This window comes from Pipistrellus kuhlii, unplaced genomic scaffold (assembly GCF_014108245.1).
Source record: "Pipistrellus kuhlii isolate mPipKuh1 unplaced genomic scaffold, mPipKuh1.p scaffold_m20_p_22, whole genome shotgun sequence".
Taxonomy (NCBI): Eukaryota; Metazoa; Chordata; class Mammalia; order Chiroptera; family Vespertilionidae; genus Pipistrellus; species Pipistrellus kuhlii.
This window is the reverse complement of record NW_023425521.1, coordinates 1,957,518-1,973,388: the sequence shown is the minus strand read 5'-3', so window position 1 is coordinate 1,973,388 and position 15,871 is coordinate 1,957,518. Positions and strand designations below refer to the sequence as shown.

At 61.9% G+C, this 15,871-nt stretch overlaps 1 protein-coding gene across 17 annotated transcripts in view; it reads right to left on the bottom strand.

Annotated features, from left to right (window-relative positions):
* CACNA1G (calcium voltage-gated channel subunit alpha1 G) overlaps positions 1–15,871 on the bottom strand; it is a 63,397-nt gene that overhangs the window by 6,449 nt on the left and 41,077 nt on the right. For 4 of the 17 annotated variants that reach the window (XM_045586115.1, XM_045586106.1, XM_045586111.1 and 1 more), the window contains 13 exons: positions 15,354–15,480; positions 13,669–13,794; positions 13,061–13,150; positions 12,238–12,430; positions 10,447–10,500; positions 5,275–5,426; positions 4,185–4,294; positions 2,755–2,888; positions 2,380–2,450; positions 2,161–2,239; positions 1,946–2,067; positions 983–1,318; positions 155–298 (listed from right to left, as the gene is read on the bottom strand). In XM_045586115.1, the coding sequence (XP_045442071.1) occupies positions 155–298; positions 983–1,318; positions 1,946–2,067; positions 2,161–2,239; positions 2,380–2,450; positions 2,755–2,888; positions 4,185–4,294; positions 5,275–5,426; positions 10,447–10,500; positions 12,238–12,430; positions 13,061–13,150; positions 13,669–13,794; positions 15,354–15,480 (1,738 nt within the window). Of the gene's footprint in view, positions 1–154; positions 299–982; positions 1,319–1,945; positions 2,068–2,160; positions 2,240–2,379; positions 2,451–2,754; positions 2,889–4,184; positions 4,295–5,274; positions 5,427–10,446; positions 10,501–12,216; positions 12,431–13,060; positions 13,151–13,668; positions 13,795–15,353; positions 15,481–15,871 lie in introns of those variants that run through there. The other 13 variants (XM_045586119.1, XM_036451145.2, XM_045586109.1 and 10 more) reach the window with 6 other exon arrangements.

Here is a 15,871-nt window from a genome sequence, read left to right as displayed (position 1 = left end):
GTGCCTCCTGCCAAGCCCAAAGCTCAGCTGAGGCCCCTGGGCCGCTCCTCCTCCAGGGCCCCAGCGCGCAGGGCACGCCCCACCTCCCCAGAAGCAGGCACAGCGCGGCACAGCTCGCAGGGCAGGGAGGGAGGCACAGCGCGGGCACAGTAACCTGTGGGTCGGAGCCACCCGGGCTGCTGGCCGGAGGGAAGGCAGAGGGCTGGCCCTCTGGGCCCGCCAGCTCGTCCATCAGCTTCAGCTCCCCCTCCAGGGAGCTCTGGATCAGCAGGGATATGGTGTCAAACATCTGTCTGTCCTGGGAAGGACCAGCCCATAGGGGGAGCCGGAGAGTCAGGGAACAGGGGTCAGAGGGGCAGTGAGGGGAAGTGCGGTGGCAGGGGATTGGCCAGAGACACAGATGGAGAGAGAGGAGGACACACACACACACACACACACACACACACACACACACGTGGGCACACACAGCAACAAAGAGCCGGAGGAAGAGGAGGGAAGGGGAATGTGGGGAAGAGCGAGGGTTGGGGAGAGGAAGGGGAGATGGGAGATGGAAGGTAAGAGCCCACAGGGGGAGGGAGGAGGAAAGAGGAGATTGGGGGAAAGGTTTGAGAGATGGAACCAGGCAGGTTGAGGGTGGGAGGGAAAGAGGTTTGGTAATCGGGCAAGGGTAAGAAAGAAACAGGAAGGAAACAGAAAACTTAGCCTTGAACCTGAGAGCCAGGAAGGGGAGGCCAGGCCGGCGGAGGCTCAGGGGTGAGAGAGCCAGCAGCTGGTGGTGCTGGGCAGTGAGTGTGGGCCGCCGTCGCTGGGGATGGGCAGGGGACTGCTGGTCCCTCCACATCCAGGCAGGAGCAGCAGGAGGGCCGGGGAGCCCTTGGGTCCCAGTGCTGCCCACACCCTGTGTACCACCCACTGAGCCACTGGCCCCCGCCCCCCGTCCCCGTCCCCACGCCCCCTCTCGCAGGTGGGGACGGGTGCTCACCGTGGGGTGCTCCAGGGAGTAGCGCGAGGAGGCTGCTCCGGCGTGCGGGGCCCCGGGCTTGGGGCTGTCGGGGCCCTCGACCCGGGGCCAGAGGAAGGGGCTGCCCAGTGGCGAGCGGGGCTGCGGGCTGAGCGGCTTCATCTCCAGCTCCAGCTCGGCCTCCAGCTCGGCCTCCTCCTTGGCCTCCTTGTTGCTCTCCTCCAGGTGCTTCATCAGCACGGCGATCACCACGTTCACCAGCACGAACTGGGCCGTCAGCACGAAGGACACGAAGTAGATGGGGGAGATGACCGTGTTGTAGCAGGTGGACTCCTGGTCGCAGTCCCGGAGGGTGTCCTGGGCGGGGGCGGGGGCGGGCAGAGGGGTGAGGCCGGGCGGACAGCGGAGGGAGCTGTCACCGGTGTCACAGAGCATGAAGGAGGAGACGGAAGGGCAGGGGAGGGACCCACTGTGTGGGGGGGATGAGGAGAGATGGGTGGGGGGGAGGAGGAATGGGGCAGGGGAGCGTTAGACACTGGCCTGGGAAGCATGAGTCAGAACATGACCCGGGGAGAGGGAGGTGTGGTGTCCCCGCATTGGGGGCGGGGGCGGGAGGGATAGCAGGGCATGTGCTTTTATTTTTATTTTTTTATTTATTTTAAAAAATATATTTTATTGATTTTTCTTACAGAGAAGGGAGAGAGCTACAGAGCTAGAAACGTCGATGAGAGAAACATCAACCAGCTGCCTCTTGCACACCCCCTGCCGGGGGATGTGCCCGCAACCAAGGTACATGCCCTTGACCAGAACTGAACCTGGGACCTTTCAGTCCACAGACCGAGGCTCTATCCACTGAGCCAAACCGGTTTCCGCAGGGAACGTGCTTTTAGTCACATCTCGCCAAAGAATCTTGGCTCCAGATGTAGGGCTTGTCTTTCGGGCCCCAAGCCAGCCCTGGGGGTAGCCCGCGGCGGGGGCTCTCACCTTCATAATGCCGTTCCAGTTGTCCCCCGTGGAGACTCGGAAGAGGGTCAGAAAGGCCATGCCAAAGTTCCGGAAGGTGGCATGCCGGCCCAGGCCCTCGCAGGGGTGCGTCTCGTCACACTCTGGAGGCGGGACGGGGGGAGAGAGGCCCGAGTTAGCCCGGGAGGCCCGGGGTCCCCCCGCCCGGCTCCCCCACCCTCCCCGCCCCAACTCACCCAGGTCTCCAAAGAGCTCCACGCCCAGAGCTGCAAAGATGAAAAACAACAACATGAAGAGAAGTCCCAGGTTCCCCACCTGGAAAAGAGGAAAAGAAATGGAAAAGGTGCCGCTGGGTCTCCCCGCCAGCTTCCCTGAGGGCCCCCCTTACCCCCACCCCTCAGAGAGCACCCCCCCCCCCGAGAGGACCCCTCCCACCGGCCCCTCCTCCTGGCTACCTGGGGCAGGGCCTGCATCACCGTGTCCAGCAGCGCCCGCATGCCCACGGCCATCTTCAGCAGCTTTAGCACTGCAGAAAGGACAGAGTCATGAGCAGGACCCTCGGAGTCCCAGGTCACGTAGCTGGTGGGGCCACGGCCAGGGCCGGGGCGGGCAGGGTGCCTGGCCCCAGCGAGCCAGCTGACATGGGTCCACTGCCACCCTCAGCCCAGCCCCACCGTCCCCTTTGGCGGAGGCCAGGAGAAATACCCACAATCCCACGGGAACCCACACCTACCCAGGCCCTGGCCAGCGCCCGAGCCAACCCCTGGAATCTCCCCCCCAGGGCCGGTCGCCCAGGGAGGGGAGTGTGTGGGCAGGCAGCTGGCACTGACCTCGGGCGATGCGCAGCACCCTCATGATGCGGATGATGGTGGGGTTGATGGGCAGCGAGGCGTTGACCTCGATCTCCTCCAGCGTGATGCCCATGATGGACAGCAGCACGATGGCCAGGTCCAGCTGGTTCCACCTGGAATCCAGGACACAGACCCCTGAGTGTGTGTGTGGGCGGGGGAGGGGGGGCTCTGAGGAGGAGAAGGAGGCAGTTTGGGCTCCAGAAAGGAGGGCGGAGGTCGCTTGTCTATGTCACGTGGCCAGTCCAGTCGGTGGCACAGGCAGGGCTAGGACTTCAGCTTGAGGGCCTCTGCTCTTCACTGTCATCCATTTGCTGTTTCATTTAGCGCTTACATGCTGTTTGCTATGTGCCAAGCACTGTTCTAAGGGCTTTATAAACAGGAACGCTTTACGGCTCTCTGATATGGACACAGTATCGCCCATTTTACAGATGAGGAAATGGAGGCACAGAGACTTTAAGGAACTTACCCAAGGCCACCAGTTTAGTGGTAGAGCCAGGATTCAGATCTGGTCCAGGCAGTCTGGCTCCCGCTCTCTGCTCTTAAGCCCCAGTCTAGGCCACACTGATTTCCAGCTGCCCCTGCCCCCCAGGCCCTGTCTCGTCAAGTTCCCTTCCTTCTCTCCCATCTCCCAGGCCCTGGGTACCACACAGCCCACCTACCCTCAGCCCTTGGAAGGTCCTGGGCTGAGTCTCAGGAGTCCAAAAAGGTCTTCAGGCTCTAGGTCCTCCCCTACTCCCAAATCCTCCTGTCACCTATCCCCTTCCCCTCTCTGTCACCTGCCCCCTCCCCCTCTCTGTCACCTGTCCCCTTCTCCTCTCTGTCACCTTTTCCTCTGTAACCTGTCCCCTTCCCCTCTGTCACCTGTTCCCTTCTCCCGTCACCTGTCCCCTTCTCCCGTCACCTGTCCCCTTCCCGTCACCTGTCCCCTTCCCCTGTCACCTGTCCCCTTCTCCTCTGTCACCTGTCCCCTTCCCCTGTCACCTGTCCCTTTCTCCCGTCACCTGTCCCCTTCCCCCCTGTCACCTGTCCCCTTCCCCTCTCTGTCACCTGTCCCCTTCTCCCCTGTCATCTGCCCCCTCCCCCTGTCACCTGTCCCCTTCCCCCCTGTCACCTGTCCCCTTCCCCTCTCTGTCACCTGTCCCCTTCCCCTCTCTGTCACCTGTCCCTTTCTCCCCTGTCACCTGTCCCCTTCCCCTCTCTGTCACCTGTCCCCTTCCCCCCTGTCACCTGCCCCCTTCCCCTCTCTGTCACCTGTCCCTTTCTCCCCTGTCACCTGTCCCCTTCCCTTCTCTGTCACCTGTCCCCTTCCCCCCTGTCACCTGTCCCCTTCCCCTCTCTGTCACCTGTCCCCTTCCCCTCTCTGTCACCTGTCCCCTTCCCCTGTCACCTGTCCCTTTCCCCCCTGTCACCTGTCCTGGAAGAACCGACGGAAGCCAAAGGCCACGAGTTTGAAGACTGACTCCAAGACGAAGATGATGGTGAAGATGTAGTTGCAGATCTTCAGAGCCTCGTCCAGGATCTGGCAGGGATGGGGCACGATGGCTAAGGCCAGGGGTGATACCTGCTGTCCCCCGCACCCGCCAATCACACCTCCCAGATCTGGGCGACAGGGGCGTCTGAGAGGACCTTTCTTCCCTGTTCCCGCCATGTTGGCTGACCACTGCTGACTGCTCTCGGACAGGGTAGGGTCCCCATTCTCGTGCATCACCCAAACCCCGTGCTAAAGGATCTCTGAGGGACGGTGAGGAGCCCCCGTGACAAATGTGCTGGAAGGCAGAGATGGCAAGAACTGGAAGGGGCCTTGGGCGTTACCAGTTCAATGTTCCTATTTTACAAATGGGGAAACTGAGGCCAGGAGGGCAGCCATGAAAGCTGACGCGAGGAGTGGCAATCGGTGAGTTTGGGGGCTGGGCATTCAATAGAACCCACACTCCAGAGGGCTGGCCCTGGTCTATCTTCTTTTAAAATTTATTTTATTTTTGTTCATCCTCACTCAAGGGTATTTTTTCCATTGATTTTTTTTTTTTTTTTGAGAGAGTGGGAGAGAGAGGGAAACAGAGAAACGTGAATGTGAAAGAGACACTATCAATTGGTTGCTTCCTACACATGTCCCAACTGGGACTGGGGATCGAACCCGAGGCCCTTCTGTGCCTGGGCCACTGCTCTCACCACGCAGCACCACCGGCGAGGCTAGGGCCAGTCTGCCTTCTCTACCCCCCCAGGCTCAGAGCTCAGCACAGGACAGGCACTCAGTCCCTGTGTGCTGGGTGAAGAAGTCAGGTCCTCTCCTTTCAAGCTGTGCGGCCTTGGTCAAGTCAATGAACCTCTCTGAGGCTCAGTGTCCTCACCTGTTAAACTGAGGTGAGACCCGCCTCCCAGAATGGAGAGAGGGAGGGACACAGAGGAACCCATGCAGAGCGCCAGCTCAGGCGTGGCGGGTCTCACCCCGGGGCCCCACGGCAGGAGGCGGGGCCCACACGGCCGGCCCCTCACTCCTACCTGGGGCTGCTGGTAGTGCTCCATGGCCATGGTGACCACGTTCAGCCCGATGACGCCGGTGATGAAGAGGTCCAGGTAGTGGCTGGTGCAGAAGTTGTGGACGAGGAGCCGGAAGCGGGAGTAGTCCGAGTAGTAGGGTTTGCACTGGGCTTCTGGTGGGGCCAGGAGGAGAGCAGAGGCCGTGGGGCCCTGGTCCCTGCGGCCCCTCCGCCCACAGTCCCTCATAGCCACCAGCTTCTAATGCCCGAGCCGAAACATTCCAGGATCATCCACACCCTCGCTCTCATCTACTTCCTTTTCGGGGGGTGGGGGAGCTCTCTCGGCATCGCCCCTCCAAGCGTCTGTGCTACTGGCTACGGACGGTGCAGAACGGTCAGGACATGCAGAGCTCCCCGCCCCATTAGACACTAGGTGAGCCCCCTCCCTGAGGCAGCCTCCAAACTCCACCAGCCCCGCAGAACTTCCCGGCTCGGTGTCCAGCAACCAGGCCAGATCAAGATGAAAAACAACCGGTCTTATCAGGCTCGGAGGGAACTCCGTCAACAGAGAGGCGAAGGCTCCGGCTCCTTCACCGAGCGGCCCTTGAGGGCAGCGGAGGAGATTACACAGAGCCGGGATTTGGAGATAAAACCGGAGATTGGAAATTGGACATCGTCTTGGCAGGCTGCACTGACCCTCCCCCCCTCTCCCTGGTCCCCCAGAGAGCCTCCGGGGAGGCAGGGCCTGGGCCTCCTGCACCCTCATGTGCAGGAGGGCAGAGTGGAGGCCACAGGGCCCTGCTCTGTCCCAGGCTCATCTGGGAGGACCCCACTTGCAGGACTCACCCAGTTTCTAATGAGGGAGCCCAGCCTGCTCCGGGGAGGGGCCCGGGGCAGCGTTAGATGCAGGCTGGGCCGAAAGCACTGTCTGAGATCTGTCAGAGGCATGCTCGTTCTCTTGTCATTAGGAAATCACTTTGGCATAAAAATCATGGTGCCAGGAAGTTGGCCTGTGACGCAGGCAGAATGCATCGGAAGGCGAGAGATTGCGGGGAGTCGGGGGGCCTCCTCCAGGTGCCGGGGAAAGGCTAGGCCGAGTTGGGGGATACATGCCATCCAGGGGTGGCGGACAGAACGGCCTCCCAAGGAAAAAGAGGCTTCGCACAGGAGGCCGGGGCAGCCTCAGGTCCCAGACAGCCCTTCCCCCCCAGGAAGTCTAGGGCGCAAGCCAGCTAGCGAAGGCTGCAGCCTCTGAGGCCCTTGCCAGGGGTGGCAGGAAGCTCTGGGCTCAGGCCAGCTCATCTAGAATCGTCCTTTCCCATGCAGAGGACCGTTGAACAGAGAGGTAAATCGAGGCGGGGAGTGGCCTGGGTGGGCCCCCACCAAAGGCCGAAGGAGGAAGAGCACCCGAGAGCTTGCACGTTCAGCCTCGCCCGGTGCCACAGTCCAGCATCGGCCCTGAGGTGTGGATAACCGAGAGGCAGCGGGGCTAGAATGTTTGGGCACGTCGCCGGGTGAGCTAGGTCATGGCTTTGCCTTCGGAGGGGGGCCAGCCAGCAGTGGCTTTGTGTGCTCCGGCGGCCCTCCTGGCCCCCAGGAGGGTGGCGATGGAGAGGCCTGGCCCAGGGGACAGCGGGAGGCCGAGGGTCATCCACAGGGCGATGGTGGAGGGTGGACCGGGCGAGGGGCCTCTTCCTTCCTTCCTGCAGTACCCGCAGGACCAGAGGGCGCTAGCCGCCCGCCCGTGTTGCTTTAGCAGCTGGAACTCTTTCTCTGCATTAATCTCCATAAGTGCCCAGGGCACCGAGTCCATTATGCTAAAATATGAATGGAGAATTAACTAAAATGTTTGAATACAATTAGGTTAGAAGAAGTGGCTCCTTATTAGCCCCCGTTATTAGCGGGGACCATGCAGAGGAGAGGTGCGGAGCGTGCCCCCTCTCCCCTCTCGCCCCAGTCTGACGGTCTAGGCGGCCCCAGGACCAAGTGAGCCTTCGCCCCCACCTCTGCCATCTGGCCAGGGACCCCTCCTCCAAGTGGCCCAGAGAGAAAGTGGGGGCAGGACGACTGAGGCAGGGCATCTGCTCATACGACTGGCCAGCCGGTCGGTCCCAGCCCCTGAGGTCTCTGCAAATGCCTTTCCACCCCCACCCCCACCCCACCCCAGACCAGCGGGGGCAGAGGCTGCTGGGAAACCCCTGTTAGGGCACAGGCCAAAGTGCACCTGGCCAACCCCTTTGTCTGAAGAGAACGGGGCCGCCAGACAGCGAGGCGTCCATACACTGGGAGGCGGTGACAGAGCCCGGACTTGAACTCCCAGCTCGAGGCCCCCGGCAGCTGCCAGGTGGGCACAGACCCACAGCTCGGGGCTTTGGCCCTGAGGATGCCCTCGGAGAGTTCGCCAAAGGCCCTCGCTGTTGGGCTCTGAATGATGACGCCCCTTTTCTGCTCCCCAGACCCATGGTTTTATAGGCAGTATCTGGGCGCCCAGCAGAACCGGAAACACCCTCGACCCCACCCTCTGGAGAGCTCTGGCCATTGCCCAGGAGGGGCCCAAACCAGTGGTCCCTGGCATGTTGGCAGCCCTGGCCCCACCTCCCTGCCTCCCAACAGTATGAGCTGTTTTAGGCAGAGAAAATACCAGAGTCAGACAGTGGGGAGAAGGGCACGCGGGGTCTGCCCCGCCCCCAGTCAGGGGCAGGAACACAGGAGAGGTGCAGGGGGGCGGGGTGTGAGGCTGTGAGTGAGGGCAGCAGGCACAGTGTGTTAGTAGGGGTCACTGGGAGCCCGAGGATTTGCAAAGGAGAGTGGCAGGGAGTAGGCGGAAGGTGGAGACACAGGCCCCCACGGCAGAGGCCACACCATCAGCTGCCGCAGCCAAGCCTGCTAGCTGGGGTCAGTGGGACAGGAGAGGGCAGTGCCAGCAGGCATCCCACACAGGTGCAGGGCGAGTGGAGCTGGTGCCAAAGGCCATGGGGTCCCTTGGGGCTAACCTGACTGCCCAGGCTGGACCCAGCTGGCCAGTCAGACCCATTGCCCTGGTGACCAAAGCCTTTCCCCGCTGGCCTCTCCCTGGGGTTGGGCTGAACCCCTCCCGCTGGGCACAGCACTGGTATTAGCTGGGAGGTGTTGGGTTCTTGCAGCCCCAGGCTAGGGCGTGTGACGTCATGCCGGGGACACGGTGGGTGGGATTGGCAGGTGGGATAGGCTATCGCTGGCCCCTGGGAGCTGACTGGAAATGCAGATGCTCCCCTCCAGCCCCAGTCCACACGTGAGCACTTCTAGGCAGGGCTCAGGAATCTGTGTCTTAATATGTTCTCTGGGCAGTTCTTGGGCACACAGAGATTTGAAAAGCTCTGGTATGGACCACCCGGGACCCCAGATCTGGGAAAGAGGGATGTGGGACGATCTGAGGCCCTCTTTGGGGTCTCTGAGCACCCATCACCGGCTGGAAAGGTAACGCACACTATTGTAATCAGTGTGCATACTCTCAGGTGCCAAGAGGAGCGAGCCCACAGAATGTCCCTGAAAGGGGGGGGGGGGGTACGGCGTGAGAGTAACGAGGGTGTTTAGCATCGAGCCAGCGTGTCAGGAGTTCTCGGAGGCTGTGAGCGTCTGCGTGTGCTGGTTCGTGGTGGCGGAGCTCCTGTGGCCCAGCCCGACGCCACGGTGGTATTTTGGGGTGAGCGTGTACGTGTGGACACTTCAGCCTACAGACCAGGTGAACCCACAGGGAAAAACTGAAGGCTACGGCCTCCCACCTTCTCCTCACCGCCGAACACATCTGGAGCCTGCAGGACAGGCTGACGCAGGAAGCGGACCCAGGCACCCCAGACAGACCAGCGGGAGACGCCAGCGCCCCGAGAGACACCAGAGCTTGCACCACGGGGCCAGCAGACAGCCACCCGCCTGGGGCTCAGGGATGACCTCCCACACGGGGGCAGGGGGAGTCCCTGAGCCCCCGTAGCTCAGAGAGCCCAACATCCACAGGGCAGCGCCTGCAGGAGTCTTATCTGGGGGGGAGCGCGGAAGAGGGGAGGAAGGCTCAGCCCAGTGGTCCCCAGCCTGAAGCCCCGCGCCCTCAGCAGCCTGAGAAGGCAGCCACAGGGGGTTCTTAGGTTCCTTTCAATATTTCTAAAAGCTTAAAAGAAATCACACATACGCCTGTGTCAAGAGCCCACAGAGGAACTGAATGGAAATGTTTTGTTTTGTTCTGCGTTTTTTTCTTCTTTTTTTTTTTTTTTGCATCATTCAGTGTGAAACCTTCTGCGGCTTAGAAGCCCTGATTAGCAATTAATGTGCCTTTGATTAGCAAAAACCAAAACAGAGTCGTCATTGAAATGCTCTTAACTTCAAACACAGACTTGTGTCACGTGGGGTCTGTTGGCGATGATAAGGGGGGGGAGCCCTTGGCTTGGGGATACACAGGTTGGGAACCACTGCGTGGAGACGGCAGAGGGTGTAGCTGAGGTCCCACTGCCCTGACCCAGATTCTCATGGCCTCAGAACGCCGTCTGGGGGACCTGTCGGCGGAGCAGGCGCCGAGGACCCAGGGAGGGCAGGCCGGGAAGGCTCCCCAGAGACCGGCTCTCAAAAGAGAAGGACCCAACGCACTCCCAAATCATGGGGTTTCAGGGAGAAGCGGATGGCTAACTCAGGCCCCGGATCCCCAAGTCACTGCTGTTTGTAGGGGTGACGTGGCCACCGCGATTGCCGGACGATTAATGAGTCTGTTCAATGATTCATCGTTACATTTTTAAAACAAATCCTTCCCCTCGCGGCTCCTCTCATCCTGCTCACTTGATCAAAGTCTCCCCTTCAGACAGAAGGAGCCGGAGGGAGAGATTTGCAGCTCTAATCACCGAACGGTGTGTGACCTGGGAGGAGGAGCAGGAGTGGGAAGAAGCAGCAAGGGGCTGGGGAGCACAGGGGTGGGGAGACTTGGAAGAGAAGGTGGGTCCTTCAAGAGGTGTCTGCGGGAGGGGGTGCTGAGACCCTCACCTCCCATCTATGGGAGGACCCGGAGCCCAGCACCCCAGGGTCCCTCCCCACTGCGCCCCGAGAGGATAGAACCAGTGAGCCCTGGAGAGGCAGCAAAGAGGAGGTCCCCAAACCCAGGAGACGGGCCTGGGGGCAGGCAGGGCCTGACCACCCCCGGGCCGCACCCTGGAACCCGCAACCCCAGACGCAGTACCTGGCGCCGCGCTGGAGGAGCTGCCGGAAGCAATTACATCGTCCAGCATTAGATCTAAAAGAACGAAACACATGGGTCACTGGCCGGACCTGGCGGGCTGGGCAGGGCCCCCTCAGCAGCTCGCTCCCCCTCGGCTCGAACCCTCACTCCGCCTGTGAATGAATGGGGTGTGGGTGGCTGGTCCTCCGTGTCCAGCCCCAAGCTCGGGGCACCGAGCACTGGAGGAAAAGAAACTATCCAACCACCTGGACAGGGTCACGGGGACAGGGGATGGGGCACAGGGAGGGGCAGGCAGCCCATCATCAGAACAGATGTCCACGCCTACCTGTGCCCTGGCCTCAGCAGCACCTGAGGCGGCTCCAGACCCCAGAAGGGGAGCCAGCTGGCCAGGCAGGGCCACAAGTGCCTCCTGCCAAAAAGAACTCCGTCTGCAGATGCCCTGCCAAGGAGGCAGACTGCAAAGAGGGGAGGGGGGACAGAGCAGGGGTGGGAGCACAGCTTCTGGGGCCGATGTGCCTGCTGAGCTTCAGACACTCACAGAGCGAGCCGAGAGGGGACCCTGCCCCAAGCTGGGCGGCTCGCCTGGGACACGGGGATGGAGCATGGGGGATGGGGACAACTGCGGCCCCGCCTCTCCCAGGGCACGCGGGCTCCGCCCCACCCTCACCCGCTTGGTGGTACTCACATGTCAACACACCAAAGAGCAAACTCCCTGCACCCAGCTTATCGGCGGAATGGAGGCGGTTTGTGAAAAGGTGGAGAGAGAAAGGGAGACCCCGCAGACCCAGCAGGGACAGACACACAAAGGCTTAGAGAAACCCACACACAGAGACACGTGGAGACACGTGGGCAGTGACAGGAAGAGAGAACCGGGGAGAGTCCTGGGTACCAGACAGGCAGGCGGGCAGGAGCCCCGGAGACAGGTGCCGGCACACCTGGAGGCTCCGAGGAACGAAGGGGCTCCTACACCTGTCACATCTCGTCCGTCCTTCCTGCACACTGTGTCTTTCCCCTGAGTCTCATGGCAGAAGAGAGGGAAGGGGAGGGGGTCTCCCCCAGCCAAGGCCAAGAAATGTTGGGGATCACAGGTGAGGGGGCTGAGGGCTCTAAGGCCGGAGAGTCATGTGCTTAGAGTTCCTGTGACCTCAGACCTTCCCTGAGCCAGGAGGAGACTTTTTTTATTTGTATTTTTTTTTTTTTTTTTTACAGCTTGGCTAAAAACTGACAGTCGGAAAGGCGGGGAGTTTTGCTGAAGACAGGAAGGGAGAGGGGGTCTGGGGTCCCCTCTCGCTGCTGTCCATCGGCAACCTCTGTCGAGACCTTGCTCAGCAGCTAGACAGTAGGCAGGCACGGGTTCAAGACGCTTGCGTGCCAGCCCTGGGCCGGGCAAGGCTGGCACGCGGGCCAACCCCTGGGTCTCTGGACACTGGCCCCGGACAATGGAGCCTGATTCTCATCCCATGAGGCCCCTCTGAGAGTCGAGCTGGGAGAGGGTGTGCACAACTCCCCTGGAATCCTCTCTCTCGGGAGTATAATGCGGAGACCTGGGGAGCCCTCAGGGTGGGGCGGCCCCCGTCCCCCACGGGGCTGACCTGGTCTGCTTCATGCTGGCTCTACAGGCTGGCATGCTCCTGTGGGGGAGGAGGTGAAGGCGGGGGGTGGGAGCAGCGTCTCCCTGCCCCCAGCCCCAGCCTCAGCCCCTGGCCCCCGACAGACAGTCGCAAGGCCAAGGTCAAGCAGGACTCAGAGAGATGTGGAAAGGCTACCGACCGGCCATCTGCTTCTCCTTACTCCTTCTCTTTTTCTCCAGCCTCCGCAGCCGCTTCTCCTCCCGCCGCCGGGCCTCCTCCTCCTCCTGGTGCTGCCGGCACTTGTGGAAGTTCTCCACCACCACGCCCACGAACATGTTCAGGACAAAGAAGGCCACAATGAGCAGGAACGAGATGAAGTACAGGAGCATCCAGGGGTTGTGGTTCATGATGGGCTGGCGGGGAGCAGGAAGGACAGGAGGCGCCATCAGCCCGGGGGACTGTCTCGGTGATGCCCCATCCCCTGGGCCCTCTGAGACAGGGCCCACGCATGCACGCAGTGAGCTGCAGGGACCCAGCAGGGGATGGAAACAGACCGGGCGGGCTCAGCGTTCGGCAGTAGGGAGGGGTGGGGACTGCGGCCAAGTGGAGAATGGCTCTATCTTAAAAGGGAAGCTGCGTCTTTGTTCCTGCTGATTCCAGCCTCGGGGTGGGGGGAAAGGGGGGAGGATGGACGGGGGGGGGGGGGGGAGTAGGGGGTAGGAATGCAAGCCCAGTGTTCCCAGGCCTTTGGCTTTCTCCTGAGCAGGCCCACGTCTGGATTTTCATGTGCAATTCGCCAGCTTTTAAATGCCCACCACGAATTCACAATATTTAAACATGCTGCAAAGCCAGTGAGACATGCCTGGGTCTGGCCCTCAGGCTGCCCGTTACCGCCTCGGCCATGAGAAGCAATGCCTCTTCCACGGCCTTTTCCCAGCCTGCCCTGCCCCCTCTCTCTCTAGTGTCTGCACTTGTCATGCCTGGTGTCGGCCCATGCGGAGTGCCCTCAGCCCACACGTGGGTCCTGCCCACCTCGGCCCTACCTGCTGGTCCACGCCCACGGCGTCCAGCCCGTCGTACATGATGTCCACCCAGCCGTCCTTGGAGGCCAGCACGAACAGGGACATCAGGGCCTGGGGGGGGGGGTGAGGAGAAGGAGAGGAGACCGTCGGAAATCTAGGATGTGCAGCCAAACCACCCTCTACCTGTCCTCAAAGCACCCCCTGGCAGCAGCTTGGGGGACCCCAGCCCCTCTGAGGTCAGGCTGGGGTCACACTCCAGGCCCCTGGAGGGCTCGGAAGCTGGTATGAAACCGGAAGGGCCGTGATCAGACCCTCGGAACTTCAGAAACCAAAACCAGGGTGGGCCCAGGAAACGCACCCGCCAAACGGAGGGAAGTACTTCTTTGTGTACATCTCCCTGCTCCTGTGAATGTGGAGTGGGAAAAGGAATCGACCCTGTGCCTGTGCCAGGACTCGAAAACATACACCTCGTCTCACTGCCCCCTTCCTGTGGGCCTCCACGGGAGACCCCACAGGGTCCATTCCCCCGCCGAGCAGGAGTCCACTGCCCTGCGGGCATCATGAAGCCGGACTTGTGCCCTCTGGGGCCTCCTGCCACCACCCCCAGCGCCACCCCAGGCCTGGCTCACCTGGCCGAGGTTGTCGAAGTTGTACTTGTGTCGGACCCACCGGTAGCTGGCCTCGGCACAGTCAGACTTGTTGGTGATGTTCCTGGTGTCCTCACCCTGGCATACGAAGAACTTCCCTTTGAAGAGCTGGACACACAGGCGCCCGGAGACAGGGAGAAGCGAGCTGTGACCCCCGGACGCCCAAGACTCCCAGCCCCACCTCCCAGCCGCCCCGGGGCCCAACAGCTCTGCGTCCATCCTGGGTGAGGGCAGGGGGCCCAGCCCGGGGATCAGCGGGGTCAGGGAACCACCCCTACAGGCACCCCTTCCTCTGGGCTCCTTGGAGCAGAGCCCTAGAGAAGGGAGGGGCGGGTGGCTACTGAAAAGAAGGGTGAAAGGATAGGAACTGCCATTCCTTTTCTACAAAGAGCTGGTCTCTCCAATTGGGTTCCTGGACCAGCATCAGCGTCATCTGGGAATGTGCTACAATTACCAATTCTCAGGTCCACCCAGACCCACCGCATAGGACAGTCTGGGAGAGGGGCCAAGTGATCCGGCTTAATGGTGGGGCTGGGCCAGGTATTACTGGCCCCACTTTATAGATGAGGAAAACTGAGGCTCAGAAAAGTGAATTCACTCACTGAGGTTGTAGGACCTTATACGACCAGAAAGGGGGCTCACGCTCAAGGTCTGTGTGACCGAAAAGCTCACCCTCATTCCAGAACAGACCAGGCTCTGACTGCGGGTGAGGAAGGGGCGTGAGGAACGAGGACCAGGGGGCCTGGGCAGCTGCTCGGGACAGACCTAAAGCCCCTGGAAGAGCCCCAGACAGGGCTCCGCAGTGGTTCCCTCTCCTCATCCAAGCAGGCGGGAGGAGAGGGAAGGAGAGGGGCTCTGGTCCTGCAGGGAACCACCCCACCGCCTTGGCAACTGCACCTGAGCCGGGTCCCCGGGGCCAGAGGATTCCAGGAAGCCTGGAGCAGCCCCATCCCTCCCCAGGGCAGAGAAGACATCCAGAAAGTCAAAGGAAAGGCGGGGACAGGGGTAGCCACTCAGGAGCTCCCTGCTGCCCAGCAGCCAGCTGTCCGCCCTGCAGCTGAAACAGCCGGGCCAGGGGCTGGGGAGACAGGGTGGAGGGGCTCCCAGAGGCGCCTGCGGAATCCTATAGGCAGCTCCCGCTCTGCTTTCTCCGAAGCCAAGTTCCCTCCCCGGGCCAGAGGCCAGGTTTCCCCTGCAGCCCCCACTTCCTGCCTCGTCTGGGGTCTGCCCCCGCCCGCCCGCCTGCCTGCCTGCCAGCACGCCGCTAACCTGGCCCAGCTGTCTGGGCCCTGGATCCCCGGGCCTGGCCTGCAGCCCACCCCACTCCAGCAGGGAAGGCAGGGAGGGGATCCCGGAGCAGACGGCGGGCCCGTGCCAGCATCTGTGCTCCAAGTGCAGCGCGCGAAGGGGGAGGAACAGCAGCCTGCAGCTGTCCCAGGTCAGAAGCCTCTCGGAGGCCCGCGCCCCCTTCGGGGCCCTCTTCCAGGCTGCCAGCTTTCTGCAAAGTGCCCAGGCGGCAAAGAGGCCCAGGCCCAAGGCCGGGGGAAAGCAGCCCTGCTTATTGCTTTCTGGAACAAAGGTGGCACCGGCGTGGGCCTCGCCATCCCAGGACCGAGAGGAAAGCCACTCCTCAGGCTTCGGCTGCCAGCGGGCCCCCCTCCACAAACCTGCACCCCCAGGATGCCGAAAATGATGAAGAAGGCACAACAGATGACCACAATGTTCCCGATGGGCTTCAGCGAGGACATCAGCGTCTCCACCACCAGCTTCAGGCCCTGTGCCCGGCTGATCACCCTGGGGAGGCAAGGGGATCAGAGGGGTTCCCCCAACTCGGACACTCCCCTGTCTCTCGCCCTGCTGCTCCGCCCCCCAATCTTGGTTCCTTGGTCCCCTGGACTCAGGTTGAGGGAAGAGGTGGGCTCTCTGGGCTGGCTGGGCAGAGCGACCCCTACCACCGGAATTCTCACCCATGATCTCTCAAAACAGGAAGCAGACACTCACTCTCCCCTCCCCTCCCAGGAAGTCAAAGAGGACCTGATGGAGCTAGGTAGGGACTCAGCTCAAGAAAGGTGTTCCCAAGGGGTGGGGGTGGGGGGATGCAGTGTGTTGTGAGGATGGGGACAGACACTTGTGGGGAGCGTGCAGGGGGCGAGCAGGGAGGAAAGGGGGTGTGGCTGTCACAGCC